This window comes from Lissotriton vulgaris, chromosome 6 (genome assembly GCF_964263255.1).
Source record: "Lissotriton vulgaris chromosome 6, aLisVul1.2, whole genome shotgun sequence".
In the NCBI taxonomy this organism is placed as follows: Eukaryota; Metazoa; Chordata; class Amphibia; order Caudata; family Salamandridae; genus Lissotriton; species Lissotriton vulgaris.
Genome location: NC_141694.1, coordinates 1,494,266,536 through 1,494,294,280, shown reverse-complemented (window position 1 = coordinate 1,494,294,280; position 27,745 = coordinate 1,494,266,536). Strand labels below are relative to the sequence as shown.

Here is a 27,745-nt window from a genome sequence, read left to right as displayed (position 1 = left end):
TGATACGCATAGATTTTGATTGACAGGGCCTGGAATTAAAAATGTACTAAATATACCCTTGTTTGTAATCTTAAATTTGTCACTGCCTTTTTGTTTTAATGTTCTACCTTTCAGACACAAAAATGTGCCGCAGACCCTTCTGTTCAGTTGTGGAACAATCCCGTTGATATTAGAGTAGAATTAATAACCTAACATTCAGCAAAACGCTTGTGACTTAGCTTTTTAGTCCCTGACCCCATCCACTGACTGAAAAGAAGTTGCCTTTATAAAGGAGCAGAAATATCTCATGCCTTCCTTTGAAATCAGATCCAGTGTCTCCAGGAAGGTCAGTTAGCCTGCAAGAACGCTAAACAGCAACAAAACACGTTAGGGCGCATGGTGCATTATGGGGTTACTGGGCCTTAACAAAAGTGTCTGGAGCATTTTACCACTAGAGCCTGGAGCCTGACCATCAATGGCACTACAAAATGTAATCCAAGTCCATCCATTATGCACTTGAATCGCAGGGTAATGAGGGTGAGCAGTCAGTCTTCTAAGTGAGGCACGTGTGGGGGATAGAGACTCAGAACTCAGTTATCCAACAGAGACAAAAAAGCTGTCCAGATCAGTCCCTCTTCCTGCAAAAAAATGAGTTGTACTTTCAATACACATCAAAACGTAATATTACGTAATTTTATCCAATCAGGCACGGGGTCCTAATATGGGTGCTACAGGACTGTACGCTTGGGAGTGGGGGGGGGGGGGGGGGGGGGGGAACTCGCAGAGTTTCACTCCTCAGAATTCCCAGTAGTTACAGAAAAACTGCAAGATTTTGTGGAATTCCACCAACGGATAGAAAATATACAGCTCTGCACCGCAATTTTGCACCAGTAGCACAAGCCGTGCCGAAAATCAGTGCGAATGGTTCCATGTTTTGCGCAAGAGAGCACGGCCATTCAAGTTGATTTTTCTGCTGCTCGAGTAGAAAATCTACCCGAGCAGCAGCAAATCTACTCGAACTGCAGCAAATCTACTCAAATAGCATCCCTCTAACCACAACAGCTTGCTAACGCGGGTGACTGCCTGTGTTGGAAAATCACGCTAAGGGATACCAAATCTCGTTCACATCCACCAGCTCGCATTTCTGTGAGTGAGTGGTTAGTGATGAGTGTTATCTTTCTGGGGTTGTGTATGTTGTTTGTTGAAGATGAAGAACATATGAGGGTTGCGTCTGAGTCACCTGTGTAATTTAGTAGTGTGATGTGGAAGTCTGGGGACTTTGTGTATGAGTGTTGTTGTAAAGACAGGTTTTGTATACAAGTCTGGTCAAGGAAGTTTGTTGAGTTAAGGTGATATATAGTTAAACCTTCCATTTTTGTGTTGTTTGTGCCTTGAGTGTGTACACTTAGGGATGACAGGGAAACCCTGTATCAAAGGAAGCCGGTAGGTCTCGTGCTGTGGCTGTCGCGTGACTGAGCGTCCGTAACTACATGTACTATGTGCATAAATGTTTTATGGTATCATTGTGATGAGGCACACATGGGATCCTAAGGGCAAAATGCAAAAGGAAGTCGTAGGACTTGCATGTCTTGGATTGTTGTACAATGGTACTCGCAACCTGCTGTTGTCTCATTTCTTTGTTTGACATTAGGTGTTAGAAGAGTCATGTCCTTACATGTAATGGAGTTTCTATGACTGCTTTTTGCTGTCTGTGTGTTTGCATGAGTATTTGGACAGTTTAATAGGTTGATTTTGGGTGAATGTGTAAGCTAGACATGTTGGAGATTGGCTGATTGTGAATTGTTGTTCCTGCGCTAAGGGAATGTGTGTTCTTTGTTTTGTGGTTTGTAATAAAGGGAGGTGTGTAGCATCCAGAGTTTACCCATTCCCTGTATGTCTGAGCTGGTGTCCGGAACGTTGAGAGTGAATGGTTTAAGAGAATGTTGGTATGTGGTTGCAGCAGGATGGAAGCCTGACAGGACCTACCTGCTATTGCTGTAACCTAAGGGCCTAACATGAAATAAAGAACTTACCTCCTACATGAATGGCTTCATTGTATGAAGACCCTTCTTCAATAAACACCTCCTTTTCCAGGTGGCGGTCGAGAAAAGTGGCACCTCTATCACAGAAGCAGGGGTTCCCACCACCCACACAACAAGGAACCTACCTACCGATGGTCATAGATCCTTCATTTGCAATGTTACATCCCAGTTGCAACCAGTGGGTTGCAACAGCGATCATGCTGAAGGTCATGCTTTCAAGCGGTTGGCTGTGTGGGTATATGATGCTAGGTCAATACATTTATGGGGATGCAGGGAAACCCACTCCTAGACTTGGGTTGGTGCTGGTTACAATTCCTTAGTTTACTCGGTCTTCGAGGCTGTCTGTAATGCATCCTACTTGTCCCTGCAACCATAGAGTTACAATAGTCATGGAGTCCTTCTTAGAGTCACCACACATACAGCATGTGCATGGCATGCACACAGGGATGTCAAAGCAGGGTCTGGGCAATACATTCAAATGGAGCTTAACCTGAGTGGGGCCTATGGGTATAAACAGGAAAAACTGTCTATTTAATATTGTCAATCAGTAAAATGATACACTGCCATTACTGCTCAATCTATATCCCAGGACATGGACAGTAATTCCATATCAACTGCCAACCACAGAGTGTGCGTTGTGTGCCCCTCCAGACCTTAGAGGCAAGTCCTGAGGCTCATGGTTATTTATAAGGCCTAGGAATCAGTGCACATGCTTCATTTTTGTGTGTGCTGGGCCAGAAATGTCAGCACACCAGATAGCCTACCACCAGGATCAAGTAGGGCAGGGACATAGGTCTGTACTACTATGGAGGCAGTGGCATAGCTAGGCCTTTTGCTGCCTATGGCGGTCCCAGCTTTTGCTGCCCCGCGGCGTCCGTAAGGGGGGTTGCTGGTGACTCCTGCATTTGCCGCTACGTGATGGCCACAGGTCACTCGTGGCGCACGCCCCTTGCTACACCACTGTATGGAAGGCACATCCTGCTCCAATAGCGTCTGTGACTAAACTCTTGGATGTGAAAGAGGACACAAGCCGAAGCAGATTTTAAAAACAGTTTGGATTGGGTTCAGGATACTGAGGTAATTTATAAATGACATAATAATATATGTTATAATAATATATTGTCTTTATAAAAAACTTCATAGAGCAGCTGTTGTCACATGTTCTAAATAACAGGTGCAAGCAAACACACAAGATATCAGCTGGATAATTTAATTTGTTTAACCACCTTATCCGCTGCTAATATTTCCTCCATTATTCTGCCCGTGGGAGGCATGAGACTTTAGGAGGGCATGTAGTAGGTATTTTCTAAAAAAGAAGATAGTGGAAGATTGTTTCTGTCAATCCCCCACAATTTCCCCTCAACGAAAAGGCAGCCCGAAATTATGGGGATTCTGCCAACTTGAAAGCAGTGCCTTTAAAGAAATTGTTCACTTACCTTTACTGGATATGAAAACAGCTTCACAAAGCCAAAGTCGTCTCCTGTGGCAAGTGCTTTTCTGTCTTTGGTTAGGGAAGCTGCATTGACATCAGTTATATCACTGTGTGCTGGCCAGATTCCTTCACAAGTGGGGCCGAGGACACAAGTCCAGCTACTCCACTCTATTTTCTCAATCTGTAATTTCAATGAAAAAGTTAAAGCAACGCAAGCCAACATGATCAAAGTACTGTGATTTTTGTAATGAAAACTGCATATTTTCAAGCAAAAAGGGTATGGCAATCAAAGATCAGTAATATAAAGCAGTAAGCATGCAAATTAAGACCGTACGGCCCATTTATTTGTGCCAAGTGTTGACTTAGATTTCAGTCTGTGCACAATAAGCCATTGGCGTAGGGTGGGGGGTCCACAGAGGCGGTTGCCCCGGGTGCAAACATTTTGGGGGTGCAAAATTTTTAAAGAAAGTATAGCGCCCCCTAACTCGTGGACCGCTAGCACTTCCTGAGCTAATGGTCCATGGGTTAGGGGGCGCAATGCTTTCTTTTAAATTTTTGTCCTGGGTGCTGGCAACCCACGCTACGCTGCTGCTATAAGCTACATAAATTAAAAAATATACTTTGCACTTTCCCGTGACAGTGCGAAACAGTAAATGTGTGATTGTACTTTTTTGACTATATATTACTGTGGACCGGTCTGAGGTATAACAGTGCTCTATGCACCTAACATATCTCCTCAGACTTCAGCCTCAGAAATGTTTCGGACTGTAAACATGTTTATCATTCTATAGGAATAAGACTAATTACATTCTAAGGGCGTGGGCTCCTATATCAATGTTCCGACTACTGTGCTTCACTTATGATTCCTGCTAAAGAGGATGCCATGAGCTATAGGCTTCCCTAGCGGATGCAGACGTAAATAGCATCCAATGTAAAGTTAATGGCCTCTTTTTCTCAACCACAAAAAATTAGCTCAACCCAGAGGTAATTTGTTCTCCTGTAATCACCAGCAATTGCAATTCTGCAGTGACGCAAAGTCATACAGGTGGAATGTGCATGGGTAAAACACCAGAATTCAGGGGAAGAAGTGATCACATAAACAGCTTAAAGGCTAATATCTAGAAACAGAGAGAAGAAAGGAAGGGTATTGGCATTTCAACAACAGCTAACAAGTATTGTCAAACCCAAAAAGTCAGGCCTTGGCAAGCCAGTGCAGAGAGTTTTTTTTGCAAGTATGTGCCTCGAAGCGAAAAAGAAAACTTGCTGCTTCTTAAGTGTATCTGTCATGTGCATGCAATTTTATCACTGTTGCGGCTGTTTTACAGGTGATTTCCTTTTTTTACGTAGCAATCTTTCCAGTTGTGCCATGTATTTTAATATTAGAATTATTATTATGATTTGTGAAGGAGACGAAAATACATCACTAGCTAACCGATGATTCAAATCTCGGATAGCTACAGAGTCACTTAAAGACGATATAACAACAACTTAAATTTTTTTTTTTTTAAATTAACATGTGCCATATAGTCCTATCTTACCATCTTGGGAGGCTGGTAACATTTACAAACCACTCAGTCTCATAGTTTATGTCATCAGAAACTCTCTAGGCATTAAAGGACCCTGTTATACAATTACCCATTGTGTGTTCTCTGTCACTGTGTGTGGTGTGTTCAGCTATTGATGGGTTGAGAGAGTTTATGGTTTCTTTGGATATACAGTAGCTATCATGGCAGGGTCTTCTACAAGATAAATGGCTAGATATGCAACTTTAAGAACATATTAGTGTCTGTTAAGTGGAATATTCCATGCATTAAGCAACTCTGGGGCATATGTATGAAGCCCATTTGCCGTTCGCAAACAGGCTCATTCTCAGAATCAGCCGTTTGCGAACGGGAAAAAGCCTTTTGGGATGTATCATCCCAAAAGGCCCTTGCAAAATAGGGAATCGCAAAATTTGTGATTCCTTATTTTGCGAAAGCATTTAAGGAATCGCAAATAGCAACTCCTTAAATGCGATGTAAAAAGTACCCAAGTTGTGCGATTTCTCCTCCAGAAATCGCAAATTACCACCAACTACAAGTTGCTTGTAATATGTGATTTCTTTGAAAATTGCACTTTTTTGCATTTTTCAAAGTGTCATGTGGCGCACATACATGCACATTTCAGGGGTGCAACAGGGTCTCCTTTTGACACCCTGGCACCCTTGAAATTGCATTCTCAATTTGCGATTCTCTAATTAAGAATCGCAAATTGAGAATGTCTTCCCATTAATTCCTAGGGGCCTCTAGGCCCACAGGAATGCAGTGGGAGGTATACCTTAATTGCGAATCACAATTTGTGATTCGCAATAAAGGAGTATGTAGGATTCACAAAATTATTTGCAAATCCTACATACTTAGCATTTTGCAATTCTCAAATGGGGATTCTCTAAAAATCGCTATTTGAGAATCGCAAATGTATCCTTTGATACATATGCCCCATGATCAGTAAAGTCAAGGTGCTTATAGTGATGATTTTACCACTGAATGGGAGATATTCGTTATTTAGTCAATCTTCTGCACCCCATGCTCCACACAGAAACATACAAGAACAAATACAATGAACAGCCTTGCTGACGTCCATAATACAGTGATGGTCCCAAATTCGCAACTTCCCAACAGGTCAATAACTGCACTGAAACCTCTTAGAAAGATCCATCAACATATGGATACCACTTCTTCGAGTGACCCCAGACAAGGCGTCATGTGCTTGAGCCGAATTAAGGAAAGTAAAATGTTAAACGGTTAAAAAAAACAAAAAATACAATTTGGAGGCAAGATCTCGCCAAGTGAACTTAAAAATAAAATGTTACATGCAGCTTTAAGATTCTATTTACGTCATATATGCCACAAAAGAGATCTCAAATATATTTACATTCATTTATCCATTAACTTACCACACACAAGGCATGAAGGCGGAGTGACTTGTGAGAACAGCAAAAGATACAGACACACAAACACACAAATCACAGGAGACAGAAACAGCATGTGCTTTTGAAAGTCACGTGGTGCTGGAAGACATGACCAAGATCCCTCAAGCTAGAAATTCAGGACTAGTGTTTGAAACTTTGCCATTTTGTAAACAGAAGATGCAACTGTTGCTTGTTGTCCGTGTTGCTACTGAGAGACTTGGGGAAGTTTCCCCTTGTCAATATTATTAACTGTAAAAATTGATATAGGCTGCCATTGGTGCCTGTAATTCGAGGGACTGTACATTGGTTGCTTTTTTGTTTAACCCGTTTAGCGCGTCGAACATTCCGCCCCAGTGCGGACGTTCGATCGCGCTAACGGGATTCGGACGTCCAACGGTCGTGCGCAGCACCAGCGAGGTAGTGCACGCGACGACCGTTGGACGTTGGCAGCACGGAAAGGGTTAATGGCCCTGTTCGTATCAGTGGTGTGGTGGTGGTCATAGAGTTCTGGAATACCCAACGTTTCTGCTGATAGGTACAGTGGCCTGGTCTAGCTCTTGTCACTTTGTATATCAAGCATTTGCAATGCAATAGGTCTCGCATTTGCAAGAGTTTAAGCTACTGCCATTGTAAATTATATTGCCTTTTATTTATGTTTTAAAAACCAACACATAAATAAAAGGCATTGTCATTTACAATGTCAATAGCTCAACCTCTCACAAATGCAAGACCTATTGCATTGCAAATGCTTTTTTATTTTTATATCAGTCCGGTGCAGACTTTTCAGGAGGAGACTTCGAAATGCATATCCTGTTCTTCATTTGCACGGGGGCTGGTAGTTAAGTGGGCAAAACGATTTTACACTGACAAGCGTTCTGCGATTTTTTTGCAGCCCGTATCTTTTTTCTTTCTAATTAGCACATACACTACTTTTCAACTGGTAGTTTTTTTTGTTTGAATGACCTAAGTATAGCCCAGTTCTTCTGCAACCGAGCAACTGACAGGTTTTTGTCTGTGAGGCAGCAATTATCTTCAGAATTATAAGTTTCTCTGCTCTTTGACCAAAAGAAACCCAGTGGAGCGTCTAATTGAAGGATAACAGCAGAAACTCCCGACTCTTCCTGGAGTTATGTGCTAAGAAACAAAAGAAAGACACTTCTGGACAAAATAATTCCAGCCCACTGAGAGCAGAGTTCATGAATTCAGGAGAGCGTGCTAGCCAGAGATAAAAAGAACCGAATGACATTTTGAACAGCGACCCGTGAGTGTTGCAAGCAAAGAGGGCGCAGCCAACATTGTGAAAGCCACGTCCTGTGAGTGGTGCAAGCAAAGCGGACGCTGTTGCAGGAAACATGTTGTGCTTGCAATAGGAGAAGCTCATTAAAGAAAATAGTGTTCAGAGGCGTTAAAAACAATTGCTGTGTAACAACAGAAGTAAAAGGGCCATTCCTAATAGGAGGTTACAAATGAAGACAAGGCAGTACTAATGAGGGACTAACACGCCTTTTAACGAATCAGAAGCCTGAATTTACCAGGGACAATGACACAAGCCAATTAAAAATGTGGGCGGAGAGTAGATGGAGCTTCAAGACCACACCTGAAAACGGCATGCCTTGCAGAGCAGCACATGCACTACAGACACTCGACCTAAAAAAGCCTGCAGGCTTTGATCACTGTGGGGAAACAAGATGCCCAAGAGCTTAGGAAAGAAGCAGCACAAGCATTTTCGATACAGTAGATCATTTGTATATTTGTATTTGAAATCACTTGTATATATTTTTCTTCACATATTGATAGCAACATAGTGAGTGTCAGAGGGATCTTACTCCGTCCTGACGAAGAAGCTTTTACAGCTTCGAAACATGTTGACACCCCCAGGAGAACCAGCACATTACTAGCATGGCCCCTCAACATACCCCTTTTAACAGTACCAGCCTATGACCAATAAAGTTTTTTGAATCCATGAGGCCAGGTATTTTTTTAACATCACCTTTTTATTCACCCCTGACCCTACTTCACTCACAACAAATACACCTCACATAGCACTTACAAATTTAAAGTGCTCCAGTGTAGTCGCCAGTCGCAGCACGCCCCGTCCCACAGCGGGGTGGGAAGACCCCGATGATGAAGCATGACACCAAGGGCCTTTTTGGTGTGTGAGGGGTATTTTAACAAATACTGTGTATGCCTTACACCTCTAGACATACAAAAAACCTATTAGAGGTGGATCTTTTTGTTTTCTAAACCCATTGCATGGAGGAGGATGCATCCACCAGAGTGCTCTTTAGCACTACCTCTTCATTCCTTTACCCTTGATTTTTGATTTATCTTTCTGACAGCGCGCAGCTGTGGGAGTAAATACCCAGTATTTATGGTGTACAGGTGACAACGTTATTTATCCGTGACACCCTCTATCTCTATCTTCGTCCCTTCTCTTTAAGTAGAGAAAGGAGGGATTACATACAGCAGACATACATAGGAACACACACCACCAAAAACATACTCTGATTAGATGATGGCTGAAACAGGAGGCCTAACATTTGACGATGATAAAGTCGACAGAATATTAGCAACCCTTAACCTTTTTGAGAGACTAAGCAATACAGACCCTAGTCCGAACAGTGGAGACTAGGACGACCTAGCTACTTTGAGGAGGACCCAAATTAAGACGGCTCTACATGGTCTTCTGATGACCGAATATCTAAAGGCAAAAGCAGCTCCACCAGGTCTAATAGTCCGCAATGAACCTTTCATCTTCACACATGATGCGGCCTTCAAAAAAGATTGGTCCTTAATAACCTGGCATTGTACCAGAGACTGGTTAGTCTTGATCATAAAACAGCAACAAGAATAACCCAGGAACTCAAAACTGACATACAAAAATTGGAGGTACAAATTAAAAGTTACCAGTCCACCACTGTATGGAAAAAAAGACTGGAAGAACTTAACCAGGAAATGACCAAGTTTGAGGTCTCACTCAAGAAGAGTAAATACAAAAAACTGAAGAAAGACACCAACACTTTCAGTCATGAACGCGCCTATCCCTACATAAAGGATGACTATGTGTCCAAGAGAAACACTAGTGAACAAGGCTCTGACACTGACCTCTCAGATGCCAGCTCCAACGACTCCAGATCCAGTAGAGGCAACAATCCATGGAACCAGGGAGGAGGAGCAAGATTCCAGAGACCTTACGTACCAAGAGGGAGAGGCTGGGATCACTACCAAGGCCCCCCAGGATATATGTACTACCCTCCAGAACCACCCCTTATGGGCAACTCTTACCCACAATGGAATCAAAACCCACCGCCGGAATATGGCTACTAGGGTCCACTGCCTTTTTTAGGCCAACGCCGCGGACCATGAAGAGGCAGAAACCGGAAGGGAAACCAGGTACATTGGAACCAGAGTCTGTAAGACCGGCCACGAGTATCAACATGGAGCATGACAGCATCCACGCCCCAAGCATCGACCAGTCGGGGGGGCATTTAGTAGTTAACCTGTCAGAACTCCAACTTACGGAACCACAACGACAGGTCTTGGAGAAAGGCCTGGGTTTTGTCCCAACAAATAAAGTGGACAAATTTAAAGTCTGCCAAGAGATGAAGGAATTCATACATACACTAAAACTACGTGCCTTCTTCAAAGATTCAGAAAACAATGAAACAATGGAAGAAAACCGAACGGACACTGGATTACGACAAAAATCCACCTTCACTCACCTGGATTCAACCTTACCTGTGGAGGTATTAACTTTTGAAAAAGCGGTCATGGAGGACTTGGCAAAGCTACCAGCTAACGACATAGACACCTTCCAAAACACCTCACGGAAGGAAAAAGAAGCATTACGTGAACTGGCGAACAACGCTGACATAGTTATAAAACCAGCAGACAAGGGCGGGGCTATTGTCATCCAAACTCTACAAAACTATGACAGAGAATGCAAAAAGCTACTCAATGATAAAAGGAACTATGAAATCCTGCGTGATGACTCGACAGAGGAAGTCCGGATCCGAATCCTGATAATGGTAGAGGAGGCGATGGCTCATGATTGGGTATCAAAAAAGGAAGCTGGTTTCGTTATCCAAAAAACACCCATAACACCGTACTTCTATACAATACCAAAGATCCACAAGGAGGCGGTGTATCCACCTGGCCGCCCCATCGTATCTGGCATAGGATCTATCCTTGAACCCCTCTCAAAATTCGCAGACGCCTTTTTGAGACCTCTTGTACAGAAAACAAATACATACTTAAAGGACACCAAAGCGGTACTCCAACTTATCGAGGACCTCCCTTTTGACCCTGACAACAACTTACTACTTGGACTGGATGTCGAGAGCTTGTACACCAGTCTACCTCACATTGAAACACTCAATATTATTGAGGAAGTGCTATTTTCAACACCCTGGAACTACCACACACCTAGGAATATTTTCATGGAGTGTATCAGTCTGGCACAAAAAAAACAATTTCTTCCTCTATGAAGGGGTTCACTATTTACAGAAGCATGGGACCAGCATGGGCAGCCCTTTTGCTCCTAGCCTGGCTAGTCTCTAGGTACACCATTTAGAGACCACACAAATCCTACAACAACAAAACCCTTTCTACAACCGGATAATTACCTAGAAACGGTACATCGATGATGTCCTTGTCATATGGAAGGGAGACATACAATCAGTTGAGGAATTCATGGTATGGTTGAACCTACAAGATAGGTTCCTGAAATTTACTCACACAGCATCTAACAAAAATCTGTTTTTTCTAGATCTCAACATCTATCCAAACCAGGGAAGACTAAAGACCAACACCCATTTCAAACCTACGGCCAAAAACTGCCTCCTATTGTACGATAGCTTCCATCCGAGACACTTGCGGGACAATCTCCCCTACGGGCAGTTTCTTCGCCTCCGGAGAAACGTTCCGATGTCTTTGAGTTCAGAAAGCAAGCATCTGATTTGGAACAGAAACTGTTAAAAAGAACCTACCCTAAAAAGATTGTACAGAAAGGTCTAAAAAGAGCTAGAAATAACAACAGGGAAGCTCACCTAAGGAACCTGAAACCCGTCCCATCTGCGTCACAACCTACAATACTAATTCCAATAGGATTTCCAAGATAGTCAACAAACATTGAAAAATCCTCAATTGTGGCACCCTTGATTTCCCCAAACCTATGTTCTCACACAGAAGGGGTAGAAATCTGAGGGACATGTTGGTCCACACAAGACCTAGAGTCACCCAAGGACAAAACCCCTGTATGACAAGACTACAATCTGTGCAGGGACATCACCACTGCGGCTCATGCAGCACCTGTGAATTAACAAAAAAGAGCAAAACAATAAAATTTGCTAACGGCACAACATGGGAGCAGCATACTTTCACGAACTGCAACAGCAAAAACGTTGTCTACTTGATCACATGCCCCTGTGGCAAAGAATACATAGGAATGACATAGAGACCGGTCAAGATATGGATCGGTGAACATAAAAGTAACATTCGATGCAGGAAAAGTACGACCAAGATGGCCAGCCACTATTTGACAATGGGTCATGGCATCAAAGATCTTCAGTGAACTGTGCATGTCGGGAACGAAAGGGGTCTACCTGAAAAGGAACAACGTTGGGTGTTCCGCCTAGGAACACATATCCCGGGGCTGAACGATGACATTCTGTGGGCACAATTGAACTAGCACTCCACAAGCGAACATTGTGTATATTTAACTTGAAATACTCATTGTCCACATTTATTTATCTTCTTCATGGACACACTATGCCCCCTGGCTCATGAGTATATTGTAGCCATTGCCACATCTACTGTGGAAGATGTATTTATGTAACACCTACACGTTACTTAGCAGCATGATCTGCCCTTTGGCACGAGGAGCACTGCATTAATAATTTTTATAGGGTATGCGGAACTCTTTATTAACACCCACCACCTAGAATCCAATAAACATAATAATATATCTGACTTGGTGTAGCCACTCTATATGTAATTAATGGATTGACTCTCTCTCTCTCTCAAACAACCTTAGCACCTCGTAGACGCTGTACCACATCTGTTGAACACTACCACAGATGTTATAACCGCGCTATATTTCATTTGATAATAGATTAGGTGAGCACAACAAGCCCACGTTTTCACACGCTTCGGAACAAACTTCCCAAAATAACCAACGAATCGGACGTCAGTTACATCTGCCCGTAATATATGGGCTACGTTCTAGTGCTCTCTTACACCAACATGGCCGCTGCACTTCAGCGTGCTAAGCCTACGTTTTCATACGCTTCCAGCAAAACCAATGAATCAGACATCGGCAACAAATGGGCTACGGTCTAGTGCATCCCTACACCATCAAGGAACATCCAAGTTTCCTCATCGGAACGCTACAAACACGCTCCCGGTGAGTTAAAATCCAGCTGCACCATTTCACGAAATATCGATCATGCCGCATGATTTGAAATTCAAATAGGTGAGCATACTCAGCTCACTTCTACATCATCCCTGGCCAAATTAACGAATCGGACGCCATTTCCGATCTTTGCTTCCTAGCACCAACATGGCCCCCATTATCTCCGCACATTGTGTGTAACATTCTAGTGTTTGTGCCACTCCCGCCCAGGCCACATGCAGACAGGTGAAAACCCTTCACCAAACACATAATCAATTAAGGTGCGTATAAATACGCTACCATTTGGCCCTCTCCTTCATACCACGGAAGTGCGGGATAGTGAGAGAGGAAGCGAGGACTGCACGACTTCATGTAAGTACGGCACAGCCGTCCGAGGAGGGACCTGACCACAATTATTTTCCACTGACAATGACTGCATTTGGAGGCTCTCCTTCTTAAAGAGCTATGAATATAAGACTATGTTTTTCTATTTTTCTATTTTTCCACACTAACAGATGAAAGTTTCATTTTACCTCTCGACCCGAACGCTCATGGGGCATTGACTCCTTACGTTTCTAGTATGTACTTTCTTTTGTTTCCAAACAAACTCACACTATTTTTTTCCAGCTAGCAACAACCTACTCTAAATTCACCATATAGAGTATGTGTTTTCTGTTTTATGTCTGTTTCGTTGTGTATTGTCCCTCCCCCTTCCTTTACCAGAACAGGTCATAGCACCTATGTATAACTGTAGAATATTTTATCTACCAAAGTCACTGTGCGTCACCTTTTTTCTTCCTTAGGTTATCTGTTTTTGCGCATTGGGAAGCGCACGTGAATGTAAATGTAAATGTGTAGGCATTTATATAGCGCACTGCTACCCGTAGGCGTCCTGGCGCTTCGACCGCTGCGAAACCCTTCCTGGCTTCCCTGAGAGATGGTCCCTTAATGGGTATCTCCAGGGTGAGACCAGGCATCCCCGGCGGTCTGGGGGGCCGTTAGTGAAGATGAGGCAAGCTAATGCCCAGAGTTGCCGAGTGTGATCGCTGATCAGAGTGGGCACCAAGGCGAGAGAATTATCGAGTCCGCTGACCCTGGTCCAGAAACCTGCCGCGCCGGGAATCGAACCCTGGTCCCGGGCCGTCCTCTGCTCTCGGGTCTGCCGCCTCTAACCAGTGAGCCACACTACTTCACTGAAGTAACTGTGCTCTCATTTACAGGCTTATTCTAAGAAATACTGACATAGCTAAAACATATAGTCGTATCACATAGGTATTGTATTTGAAATCACTTGTATATATTTTTCATCACATATTGATAGCAACATAGTGAGTGACAGAGGGATCTTACTCCGTCCTGACGAAGAAGCTTTTACAGCTTTGAAACATGTTGACACCCCCAGGAGAACCAGCACATTACTAGCATGGTCCCACCGACACACCCCTTTTAACAGTACCAGTCTATGACCAATAAAGTTTTTTTAATCCATAAGGCCAGGTATTTTTTAAAATCACCTTTTCTTTCACCCCTGACCCTACTTCACTCACAACAAATACACCTCACATAGCACTTACAAATTTAAAGTGCTCCAGCGTAGTCGCCAGTCGCAGCACGACCCGTCCCGCAGCAGGGCGGGAAGACCCCGTTGATGAAGCATGACACCAAGGGCCCTTTTGGTGTGTGAGGGGTATTTTAACAAATACTGTGTATGCCTTACACCGCTAGACATACAAAAAACCTCTTAGAGGTGGATCTTTTTGTTTTCTAAACCCATTTGTGATGAACTGCAGCTCCAAGATGTGCAGCAATAAGCACACAATAACAAATTCAAAAGAGTGAACAAGACAGCTTATTTAGGAAGAAGGATTTCCCCCATACCTCTCCGGCTCGGATTACATGTCTCTTCCCTCTGGGAGCTTCGAAAAATAATTGTTCTTTGGCACCTGAATTCACTTGCAATAATTTTCCTGTTGAATGAAGTATTAGAGATTGTTCTGAGCAACTCAATACCACATTTCAAACGTACAGTATCAGCAAGAAAGTAAATAATATCATTTAAATATATAACATCTTAAAAATAGTTGGCAAACAAGCAGGCCATAAAAAACAAATAAGCATTAACAAAAATATACCTTTGAACCAGGCACATAAGTTAATCTATCCTTACGTGACACAAATAATCTTATTTCCTAGATAAGATTTGCCTTCTATATATGGTTAATTTGAGGGCTATTTGTCCACTCACACCTGGCGGAAATGTCTTTCTTTAGACTATATTAGCCAATATATACCACTGGCATTGCCACAAAGAACAGTTGCTATATAGAGTAAACAGAAAATTCCAATAAGCATGATGCTGTATCTTAGGTTTTTAGAGGATGCAGAAATTATGTTGAATTAATATGGTGAATACAAAAAAGGACATTGCAAAAGTTTCAAAAAATCTTGGTCAACGTGCTTTGTTAAGCTTTACCTCTTGTGTCCCAATCAATATGTGTGATGTAGCTGGACGCTCCTTTGCAGATGCCCACTCTCTTACTGGTCAGAACATTATATAAATCTACAAAATTGTCATGGGAAGCCACTGCCAGGTATTTTCCTGCTTCTGCAAAAGAAACCAAGTTTCGTTGAAATGCACTTAAAAGGAAGAAAGGAAATAAATGGAATAATCTCACCCTCAGCTCAAGGACAGTGACTTGAAAAACGCTTGGTAACCACAAGTATTTACTGCCTATATCATATAAATCTTATTTGAACATTAAGTGAGTGTGTGAAAAGCCTAATGAAATTCTGGCAAGTCACCAGTGTTTTGGGGTCCTCTGTTGTAATCACTGTAGGGTTACGACTTGCAGTCAGTGCATGAGGCAATCCTGCCCATAAGTGTTGGAAAACTGCGTGTCACGCCTATGGATATAGAGCAGTATACTCCATTTATGAATTCCATTCCTTTGCTGATTGCTGTATTTTGACATTATTTAGCTTTAGGCAGCTGGATCATATTAAACATCCAGTGTCTATGATACAATTTGGGCCAATCGTGTGACATCTCAGGTGCTACAGTAGCTTTTCATTTCCTTTCTCTCCATTTTACACCACTATAGGATAGGAAGAACCCAAATCTTCAACATGCCACCATACTCCTCAGAAGCATGTGAACTCATTTGCAGAGAGCCTGCAGGGCTCCTTGCCCAGCCTTCAACATATTCTTGTCCCCACTGGCAGATGCCATCTGGGGTCACAACATTAACATCTGCACATACACAGATGACATGCAACATTTATTGTCCCTCTCTGATAAAACATCCAGCACCAGGAACAAGTTTACCACATGCATGACCGAAGTGAACACCTGGATGAAGTCCAATTGCCTCAAGCTGAACACAGACAAGACTGAAATGTTGATTTTCGGGAAAGATGCCTCCCGATGGGACTCCACTTGGTGACCAACAAATCTCGGATCAGCTCCCAAGTCAAGCACACAAGCAAGAAACCTTTGAATCATCATAGACATCAAACTGGGCAGGTCCACTCAAGTCAACGCAGTTGCATCGTCCAGTTTCAACACCCTGAAGATGCCAAACAGGACCACTGAGTGGCTACCGAACAACACCAGAAAAACACCCAAGTCCTCATAACCAGCCGATTGGACTACGGGAAACTCCCTATATGCAGGAATAACAAACAAACTCACAAAAATACGCCAGACATCCAGAACACAGCAGCCAGAGTAGTCCTCAATCTCTCACATCGGGCCTATATCACACCTCACCTAAGGAAAGTTCATTGCCTCCTGATACACAAGAGCACACAGTTCAAGCTCCTCACCCACGCATGCAAACCCCTGCACAACACAGTCCCTTCCTACTTGAACAGCCAAGTACAATTTCACCATCCCGCCTAGCACCTCTGCTGGACTCTCACTAGCACACACCCATTGCACACACTAAAGCAGATAAGGAGGTTGTGTCTTCTTAAACATTGCTCATAAAACTTGGAACAACCTCCCTGAACATATCAGAGCCTCGTCCTCCCTTCTTGACTTACGCGAGAAGCTGAATACCTGGTTCTTTAAGTAAGCCCTCCCAAGACTAGCCTGACACACCTGATACAGCGCCAGTTTAACCTCACTGGGATATCTATCTAAATACATGTAACATTACATATCAAAGATAAGGGTGTAAAAAATAAATGATGCAACATACCAGCATGCCTTTTGGCTCTAAGAAGCACAAAAGCAACTTGAAACTAGTGTGGGATGCAATAGGGTGATCATCAGTATAGGATGTATCAAGCTTGCTTGTGACACACTGAACCCTTAAATATTGTTTGTTGAAGTACTCAAGCTGCTAGGTTTAAGCAAAAGTTAAAAACAGCCATCTTGGTTTGGGCGAAAGTACGGGGTGAGTAGTGGCAAAATATATCATATTGGAATGGGATTCTGACAGTGCATGTTTATCCCAAGACGTATAAACATGGAAGTCAGTGCATGCCTCAAACCCTGGACACATGTTCAAACAGGAAAGTCACTTATAGCTTTCTGTAAATAGAGGTAAGATTCTGGTGTGTGCTACAAAACCTGCTGAGGCAGTGGTTGCAAGAGGTGCCGAGGCTACGGGACAGGAGACACTGAGGTTGAGAGCACAAGAATTGAATTGAATTGAATTGAAAGTTCACTTGTATAGCGCTATCTACCCGGAGGCCTCGTAGCGCTTATGACAGAAGACTAAATTAGCGTGGGCTCGGGTAGATCAGCAGGAGTTGGCGAACAAGTGAGTTTTCAGAGCTTTCCTGAAGGAAAGATGATTAGAGGTCCCTCTCAAGGTTAGAGGAAGGGTGTTCCAGAGCTTAGCCGCGGTGTGTGAAAAGGAGAGGCCTCCCCAGCGGGCTCTCCTAACTCTGGTAGAGGAGGCCAGCTGGAGGGTCCCGGATCGAAGGGAACGTGACGGAACATAGGGAGTGACAAAAGGCTGTAGGATTGCAGGGCCCAGATGATGAAAGGCTTCGTGAAGAGTGCACATAGCCTTGAATTGCACTCTGGCCGCTATGGGAAGCCAGTGAAGTTCCCTTAGGGCATTCCTTGCTGACTGCCAGCGGGGAAGGTTGTAGAGCAGGCGAGCTGCACTGTTTTGGGTGACTTGGAGCTTCTGGATAACAAAGGAAGGGGCTCCCATATAGAGGACATTCCCATAGTCCAGGCGAGATAGAATAAGAGCCTGAACTAGGATCCTCCTTGCCTGAAATGGAAGCAGAGGGAGCACCTTCCGCAGCATCCTCATCAGTCCAAAACAGGTGGCTGCAGTCTTTGTGGCTTGAGCTGAGAAATTCAGGGCAGTGTCAAACCAAACTCCCAAGCTTTTTATTTGGTCCTTGGGGGCTGGGGATGGGCCCAAACATGGTGGCCAGATGGAAGCAAAGACAGAGGGGGAGGGGTTACCTAATAAGATAACATCTGTCTTCTCCCCGTTGAGTTTTAAACAGGAAGATTGCATCCATCTGGCAACAGCCTCCAGACAGGGGCCTAGGGTGTTGGACGACACCTCCGTGTGGTCTAAAGAGACCACCAGTTGGGTGTCGTCCGCGTAGGTGATAATACGCACACCGAAGGGTTGGACAATCCTGTCGAGGGGTTCCATGTAGGTATTAAATAAGGTGGGGCTCAGGGAAGAGCCCTGGGGAACCCCACACCTGAGGGGATGTTTCGGTGACACTGCCTCGCCCTCGAAGACCTGGAAGAAGCGGTCAGTCAGGAATGATGTCAGCCAGTCCAGAGCCGGGCCCGACACGCCCCTGTCCGCCAGACGTTGTAATAGCGTGACATGGTTAACCGTGTCGAACGCGGCGCTGAGGTCTAATAAGATGATGGCAACTTTGCCACCCTGGTCTAACACTGCTCTTGCTTCCTCTGTTACCGCTAGGAGGGCGGTTTCAGTCCCGTGTAGGGGACGAAACCCTGTCTGGGAGGCACGTAGAAGGCTGTTTGACTCCAGATAGTTCATCAGAGTGTTATTTACATGCCTCTCCAGCAGTTTGCTCAGCCAAGGAAGCAAGGAAATGGGACGATAATTCGCCAAATTGGATTGGTCGAGATTGGGCTTCTTCAACAAGGCCCTCACCATCGCGCACTTCCAGGAGGGAGGTACGGATTTAGAGGAGATGGAGGTGTTGAGAAGGTCCAATATGACCATGCGAACTATGTCCATGGCCTTGATAAGGATCTGAGGGGGTGCTGAAAAGTTTTTAATCAGGGCGGCTTCCCAGGCGGGGAGAGGAAGTGAGGACCATTTCCTGCCTCGATGTTTAACGGGCCGCGAGTGGAGGGGGAAAGATTAGTGCGCCAAATGAAGGGAATTAAGAAATGATCCGTCCAGGGTAATGGGACTGGGGATTCGACTAAGAGATCGCTGATATTGCTGTAAATGTGGTCCAGCAAGTGACCTCTATTGTGGGTTGGAAGAAATCCCTTTTGATGTAATTCTAGCGCGGAAAGATTGGAACAGAGGGTATTGGCTGCAGTATCGTGAGGGTCGTCTAAGTGCAAGTTAAAATCACCCAACAAGGTGAAGTTGGGTGAGGACAAGTTGAGACCTGCAGTAAGGTCCGTCATTTTAGTTATAAAATTATTGAGAGCACCAGGAGGACGGTAGGCTAGAATGCCAGAAAAAGTAGTGGTGGGGGTAAGATCAAGTGAAAAATGAAAACTTTCGCAAGATGGCACAGTTATAGGGGTAATTCGGCATTTGTAACTGTCGCGATAGACAATAGCCACTCCTCCGCCTCTACCAATCAAGCGATCTAGTCTCTTTAGCGTAAATCCTTGAGGGATGGTCCAGACGATAGCTGGATCGTTGTCCATATGGAGCCACGTTTCCGTTAGGAAACGTGCATGAGGGTTAAGACATGCAGTATTAATAGACAGGACACACGTTGAGGCACAGTGTAAGATGCCCTGAATGGCTGGGTTCAAATCATGGTGAGGCACTAAAAGGTTGGGCATGAGATATTCTGAGGTTGCGGGGCACCAGGTGTGGTGAAATACCAGGTGTAAGACCTGCTGATGTTAGCATGCTAATGGGGCTTCGATCAGAGGAATGGAAGTTCAGCTGGAGAGATCTTAGAATTACTCTCAGATATATTTATGGACTATGAACAGAAGAGGGCACTCTGAGTAGCCTTGCACTACACCACATGAAATACCACCTTTCTTTACCATATAAGTAGCCTTGCATCACACCACATGCAATGCTACCTTTCTTTACCAAATTGTCTATATATATTGCACTTACAATCTAACACACAAACCCTTTTCAAGAGGGAAGACTGGTAGCAGTTTGGTCTCTTTATAAAATGATTTCTCACAATTTAAGTACATTGGTAATTGACTTTTGATAGTAATCATCGCTAACACGGTGTACTAAACATTTTAGTGATCATAACAATATACTACAAGTCAGAAATATATATGCATTGCTGCCAATCTGTATGTTAGACACTACAAATAGAAAATACCCAAACTTGTACCTGGAGAAAATTTGATATCGGCAATCATTTCCTTTCTGTGGTGGAATGAAACCATGTCTTCCAGGGTATCGGCATTTACCACCATAAAGCTCCCATCATTTAATCCGACGGCTAAGGCTTTGCCATCAGGAGAAAAGGCACAACACCGGCCACCTGTTGGAAACATGAACATCTAGTTTAACGTTTTAATAGGTTTTGTGGCAAGTAAAGTAGCCAACTATAGCTTATGTGGAACACTCCCTATGCAAACCCTTTAGATAAAGGAATTTCCAGTAATATTAGTTCAGATAATGATTAGGCCTCCTTTGGTAATGAGGTTATGAGACCCATTTATATTTTGTGACTGAGAAACAGTTACAAACTTGTCCATCACAGGCTCACACTATACCACACTTGTTGAGGCCATGGCCGTCAGCTTACCACTTTTATCTAAAAGGTTTCTACAATATAACTCAATTGGGAAAGGGTTAATAACCAGAATTTGATTCTGTAAACAGTTTGCATTGTGGAAGTTACAAAGCTGGCCCCACTGGTTCAAATATGGGTTAAAAGAATAGGGGCCAGATGTATGAAGGGTTGTAGCACCCACCTATTGATAAATCAGAGGGTTTGTGAACACTGAAAAAACCTTTTCTTATGTACTCATCCTTTATAGTGATTGAGAATACATTTTCTGAATTGCTAAATGGGTTTAGAAATGGATACAGCATCGCAATTTCGATGAGGTGTGTTTAAGGCATTCTTTCCAAATTTCGATTTGGAAAAGTAAGTATCTATGGTTTGGGACTACAATTCTAGCCAGAAACAACTGATAAGCTACAGAATCCCAAATTTTTGTGGTAACTGATTCGTAAAGGGTAAAGAGGACCCCTTCCCCTTTGGAATTTGGGTGACAACTTCAGGTGAGTAGGCAGTCGTCCAGTGACCACTGTCTGCTCTAATTGAAGTTTTCCAAAACGGAAAACTAGTTTTTTCCTCTAAGGAATTGAGTCAATTCTCATAACAAAATGTTTTGGAAAGTCATCACCGAGATTGTGGTCCGTTGTCCCTTGCAAGTCACCATCCTGCGCTAGCAGCCAATCACAGAGAAATGCAAATTGTGACCTGTCTAAAAAATAATAATTAGGAAGGTCTGTCTGCAACTCTCGATGACTCAGGATTTTGTGAACCTATTTATTTGTAAATGTATGGGTTCGCAAAATTTGATTGCATTCGCAAAAAGTTGGTGCACAAATTGTGACCACTTTTGTGAATGTAATAGATCTGGCTCTAAGTTACTTACCTTCGGTAACAATCTTTCTGGTGGATACTCAACCTGCAAATTTCTCACTTCATTAATTTCTACCAACCTACGGGTGGGGGGTGGGGTTCAGTAGAGGGGTATTAGGGGTATTAGGGGGAAGAGGGAGGTGTTGCTCATACAGGCAAAGAATCAGGTCAGAATTTATGACTTCGGCAAATAATTAAAATAAAAAATGCGTACTTCAAACAAGGAATAAGAGAATGTTTAGAACTATATAAAGTAAAAGTTACAAGTATGAATGGCTAAATTAAAAATATTGGCCATCAACATTTGTTGGCTAAACGACCTGAAAAAGGACAGAAATTAGCGATAGGTCTTCTGTCTATCGAGGCTGAAATTGTTTGTCTCCAAGAGACTCATGTTGAGGGGTCCCAAAGACATTTACTGAAAAACCTGGGATATAGACTAGTTGTCGCCACCACACAGGTAGATAAAACACGTGGGGTGGCTATTCTGGCACGGGGTAGGGGACTTCAATTTATGAGATCAGTGGCTGACAAATGTGGTAGATGGGCAATCACGGAATTTTAATATGCTATGGGAAAAAAACGTATGATTTTCTCAGTATATGGGTGTGTTATAGATGATCCCGAACTCTTAGCATTCTTATCTAATGAACTAGCACACTGCCTGTACCAATGATTGTTTTTGGTGACCTTAACCAAAATCTTCCTTCAAATTGGTCCTCGGGGCACAACTTTATCTATCAAGGTAGGAAACCTAAAACCTTTAGAGCCCTTGAAGAGCTTTGCCATACTCATGGCTTACTAGATTGTTGGGAGATGAAACTCACATCCAATCCCGGCTACACCTTTTTTTCCCACCCTCATCTTACATTTTCCAGATTGGATTAAATATTTGCATCAAATACTATTATCTCGAGTTGCTCTATAGATCTATTATCAAAGGTTTTTTCCGATCATAATCCTTTAACTATCAGCATTGACACCGGGAAGATACAATCAGATCATACTATTTGGACATTTGAAAGAGCCTTATTGACCAATGAAAAATACTGTAAACTTATAAAAAATTGGATCCCAGAATTTGTAAAGTGTAATGTGGGTAGTGCCCCGTTGGAGGCGATCTGGGACACATTGAAAGCAGGAATAAGGGGTGAAACTCTTAGATTTTCAATAAGAAATAACAAAGAAGCAAAACAAAACTTTAAAAACCTACAGGATAATTTGGCAAGAAAGGAAGAAGATCTAGTGAGAGCAGGCCAAGCTGGAAACAGTAAAGAAAGGGCTCTGAGTGAAATAGCGATAGCAAGGAATTATATATCTGAAACATTTACCACCAAAGCAATCTGAAAAGCTACAATGAAGAAGGAGAAAATCTACGAACTGAGCGAGCAGGTAGGACATCAACTGGCAATCCGTACAAGACAGCAAAACACCGCAAACACAATTAAACAATCAGAGACCCTATTCATGGACTCACACAAGACCCTAAGGAGATCATTGACACCTTTAAGAGGTATTATGTGGATTTATATACTGAGACATGTAATAGTCCGTTTAAAATCGACGAATATTTAGATCTTGTCACAGGGACCCAATTACCTCAATCTGATAAAAATAGTCTCGCCGAGGCTCCACAATGGGTAGAAATTCTCCTCTCGATAAATAGCCTTCCCTCCGGTAAGGCAACTGGCCTAGACGGAATTCCCGTGGAATTTTACGCTAGATTTAGCAAGCAACTGAAAGAAATCCTAACTAATTTGACTATTCATGTTTTTCAAGGTGGACGGCCGCTGGAATCTTGGGCCCGGGCAAACATTATTGTTTTCCCGAAAAAAAATAAGGCCTCCACAGAATTAGGAGCATATTCTCCAATTACATTAATAAATAATGATTCTAAGATATATTCCAAACTGTTAGCTAGTAGACTCGCCCCAATAATCCACAAAATCATATCAATTAGGCAACATGTATTCGTTCCAGGGAGATCAACCACAGATCATATCCAGAGGGTGATCATGCTTTTTGAGATAGCAAAAGTGACAGGAGACCCTATGGCACTGATACTGTTAGATGCAGAAAAAGCATTCGATAGGGTCTCCTGGCAATATCTATGGACTGCTATGTCAAAAAGTGGGATCGGGGACCAATTCATCAATGGTGTCCGCATGATGTATGTTAATCCTGAAGCAGTGGTCATGATTAATGGGGAAATATCAGATACCATCAAAGTGACTAGAGGTACACGGCAGGGCTGTTCCTGCTCCCCTCTACGATTCACGATATTTATAGACCCATTTATTTCGAGGTTAGAAACCAACCCATCTATACAACCAATGAAGACTACCAATGGTGAAACCAAGACCCTGGCATATGCGGATGATATCACAATTGTCACAGCCAATCCAAATGAGGCAGTTATCTTAATGGAGGAAGAAGCGAAAAAATTTGGAGAGATTTCTGGGTATAAATTGAATCAAAATAAAACCCAGATTATAATCAATGACAAAGTCAACTATTCTGATGAAAGGGTGGTGGTTATCGCACTATTTCTCGGTGTTAATATTACTTCAAACTTAAACAATCTAGTGAACCTTAACTTGAATCCACTTCTGAAACAGACGGAAAAAAGCTTAAAAGGACTGCATAACTTACATTTAACAATCATTGGAAGATGCAACCTTATCAAAATGTTATTTTTTCCTAAATTTTTGTACTTTTTTCGAACTATCTGTTTAAACTTTGACCTATCGATTTTTAAAGAAATAGACAGTATTTTTTCTCATTTCATTTGGGGGTATGGAAGAACACGTAGAGCTCAAAGATTCATCTCACCAAAAGAAAGAGGCGGTCTGGCGCTACCTAATTTTAAAATTTATTGGTGGGCAACAGTCCTCAAATATAGTAGATTGCTTTTAACCTCCAAACAGGACTCTAACCTAGAGAGGTCAGTCCCAACTCCACAGGAACTTATCCTTGGTAGAGAGGCGGGCGATCATTTGTGGAGACTAACCTACGATTGCCACTTTAAAAAAGTGCACTTTAAAACCCTTAAAGGTTTTTACATTGCCTGGAAAAATTTACTCTTGGGTATTGGTAGGTTTTCCTATTACACTACCCTATATAGAAACATAAATCTCCCGCAGATTTTCACGGATACCTGTATGATGCGTTGGGTGCGATCGGGAATTTCATAAATTGGCTCACTTTATGATTAAACAGGCTTCCGTTCATTCGAATCTTTAAAAAATAAATTTGGTTTAGAATCTCAAGACTTTTTAAAATATTTACAAATTAGGGATTTTATAATGAAAAAGGGGGGTGGCAGCATGTCGTTCGAGAAAATTCTAGCAATAGATACAGTGGTTCAAAGTGACGGTGAAAATTGGAGAAATATATAAGAACTTAGTTATAGCGCTTCCCGATGATTTAGATAAACATACCCATAATTGGCAGAACAAACTAGGAATCTCAGAGACCTTAGCACAAAAAGCACTCAAACTTTCCAATTCAGTATTAATGTCCACCAAATTGCAAGCCCAATTCTATAAGACTTTCTTTCAATTGTTTTATACCCCCGATAGAAAATCTAAATGGAGTACAGGTAAAGGTACACTATGCCCTCGATGTGCGATGTCGGAAGCTGATCTAATACATATGCTCGCCACATGTCATACTCTAAGCAGCATCAGACGAGATATTTCCACTTTTTTATCTGGAATCTTGGAGACAAGAATTGAGATCACAACCGCTGAAATAATATTAGGGGTAGACAGTGATATCAGACCCGATACAATGCAGGGACTTCTGTTTATCTCAATGGCAGTACTTAGAATCTGCCTGACATCTGCCTGGCTAGATCCACATCCTCCAACATTTCAGCAATGGCGGGCACGCTTCTTAGCAACATATAGCCTGGAAATAGCCATTTATAGTCGGAAAGGTATGAACAAGGAAAGAAAAGGATTAGAAATATGGTATCCTTTTAAACAATGGATAGTGAGACCGGATGTGTAATTTCATTTAAGAACTTTAACTAAAATGTTATTGGGTTTTCTTTTTCTCTGTTTCTTGTTTTTTTTATTTTTTTTCCTTTTAAGAAAAAATAACTCTGTTTGTTACAACATTAAGAGTATGTATGTATATAGCACCCAATGTTGCCTGTATGGGGAGGGTGTGATCTTGGAGATGGGGGGGTGGGTGGATTAAAACTGTAAAAACCTTAATAAAGACCGTAAATAAAAAATAAAAAAATTCTACCAAGCGACAGACTGGATGGATGAAGGCAGAAATAGCTCCCCTTCTGCAGTACACAGTGCCACAATGCCAGCTCAACTGCAGTACCTCAACATTACGGAGTCGTAAATGGTGCTTCCCCAGTGCTCCGCTGTCAGTTCCTTTCCTTTTTTCACACCGTTAGAGGAGGAGACAAGACTGAAAAAATCGTCAGGAATGTAGTGTAGAAAGTAATTTGAAACATTAATAAAAATGTCACACTGATTCTTAGAAAGGGGTGAAGGATGGATTCAGAGAGGAATCAGCAGACAGATTCCACAGTATCCACTAGAAAGATACATAACATGTTCTTCTTATGGATACTGCCACTTGCAGATTCCTTACCTCATGAATTAATACTAAAAGGATACTACCCAGGAGGTGGTTCTGAGGAGTTAATACTATCAAGACGCCTTTCAAACAGACTCATCAAGGTGTCTGTCCCTACATTTCCAACGCTGAGACAGTAATGTGTCACAAAGTTGTGGACCGAAGCCCAAGTTACAGTCTAACCTATGTCCCTACCAGCAATACTCCTGGGTAGTGCCAAAGAAACAGTCTTTGTTTGGTAAAATAGGTTTGATGTCCCCAAGAGCCAATTTTTATTTTATACACAAAAAGATGCAGGAGGACATCAGTATGCTTTTGGGGTGCCTTAACGACCTCCTTAGGACCAGTGTTTCCAACTATGATTAGCCAACTAGAACATTTTTTAAGATCAAACAATATAAAATTCAAAGTCCCATAAGGCTTATTATGCAGGGTGTGCAGTCCCTTCCCTAGTTGGCAGGGCTCAGGTGCTGAAAATCCTTCATAAGGACCACTAACCTGTCAATCAGAACATAACAAAAGTTGCATACTCCCCACAAAACAGTAACCCTGAAATACTTCAAACAGATGTGGAGACAGAAAATATATAGTTATAAAGTAAAATAGGTGTACAGACAACCTTGTGTCAGGTACAGTCATGAACCCATGAGAAAACAAGGACCAAACCATGCCCCACTAAGGCATGGTAAACCATGAAGAAACATGTGAGCCAAGCTGTATAGAGAAACCAAGAAAGATTGATTGGTGAACAAAGAAATTCCTGGGACAACGTTGCCAGCACATCAATAGTGCAGAGTAACACAACTTTTTTGCCTGAAAAAAAACTGCCTCCTCTTCAGCACACGAAAAAAAAAGCTTTCTGCTACTGCCATACATAGTCTCTACTGGAGGGCATAGTGCAGCTATTGTAAATGTAAATCCTTTAGAATGTTATTATGATTGATTACACACCCAGTCACAGAGTTGTTCATACTGGAACACGGAATCAGTTGGAAAGTGGTGCTGACTATCAGGGCGGCACAAGTTTTGTCACAATGTATCTTCAAAGTTAGTTTTGGCCTATTATTATTACAACATTTTTGTCTGACCCATCTTAGGGGCCGATTAGGATTGAGGTGAATCCGCATCCTCCGGGCCGGCGGAAGCCACCGCCGGCCCGGAGGATGCGGATTCACCGCTGCGGTGATAGAAAAGACGCCCCGCCAGATTATGATGGCAGGGGGGTCGGGAAGACCATCCGCAGCTTTTCCACCACGGTCCCGCGGCGGAAAAGCTCTAATATGGTGGCGGTGTCTATCAGACACTACCAGCCATATTAGGATGCATGGGGAAACATGCTTTTTCACGGCAGCTTTTCTGTCGTGGAAAAGCATGTGGTCTTTTCTGTTTGGGGGCCCGTTGCGGGCCCCCAGGGTGTCAGGGGGTGGGGTGTGCACATGGGAGGTACCTATGGAACCCCCCTGCATTTGCTTGCACATAGCGGCAGGCACCGCGCAGTGCCTGCTGCTTTGTGCATGCAAATGCACTGCATGTATTTTTAGCATTGCGGCGGGTACTGCTTC

General features: G+C 42.8%; 1 protein-coding gene across 1 annotated transcript in view; it reads right to left on the bottom strand.

Moving 5' to 3' along the window:
• The window catches only part of EML6 (EMAP like 6), a 748,837-nt gene that overhangs the window by 167,257 nt on the left and 553,835 nt on the right, over positions 1-27,745 (bottom strand). The window contains exons 22-25 of the mRNA XM_086927650.1: positions 20,313-20,465; positions 15,268-15,399; positions 14,673-14,761; positions 3,458-3,634 (exon numbers count right to left, since the gene is read on the bottom strand). Of these exons, the coding sequence (XP_086783776.1) occupies positions 3,458-3,634; positions 14,673-14,761; positions 15,268-15,399; positions 20,313-20,465 (551 nt within the window). The remainder of the gene's footprint in view (positions 1-3,457; positions 3,635-14,672; positions 14,762-15,267; positions 15,400-20,312; positions 20,466-27,745) is intronic.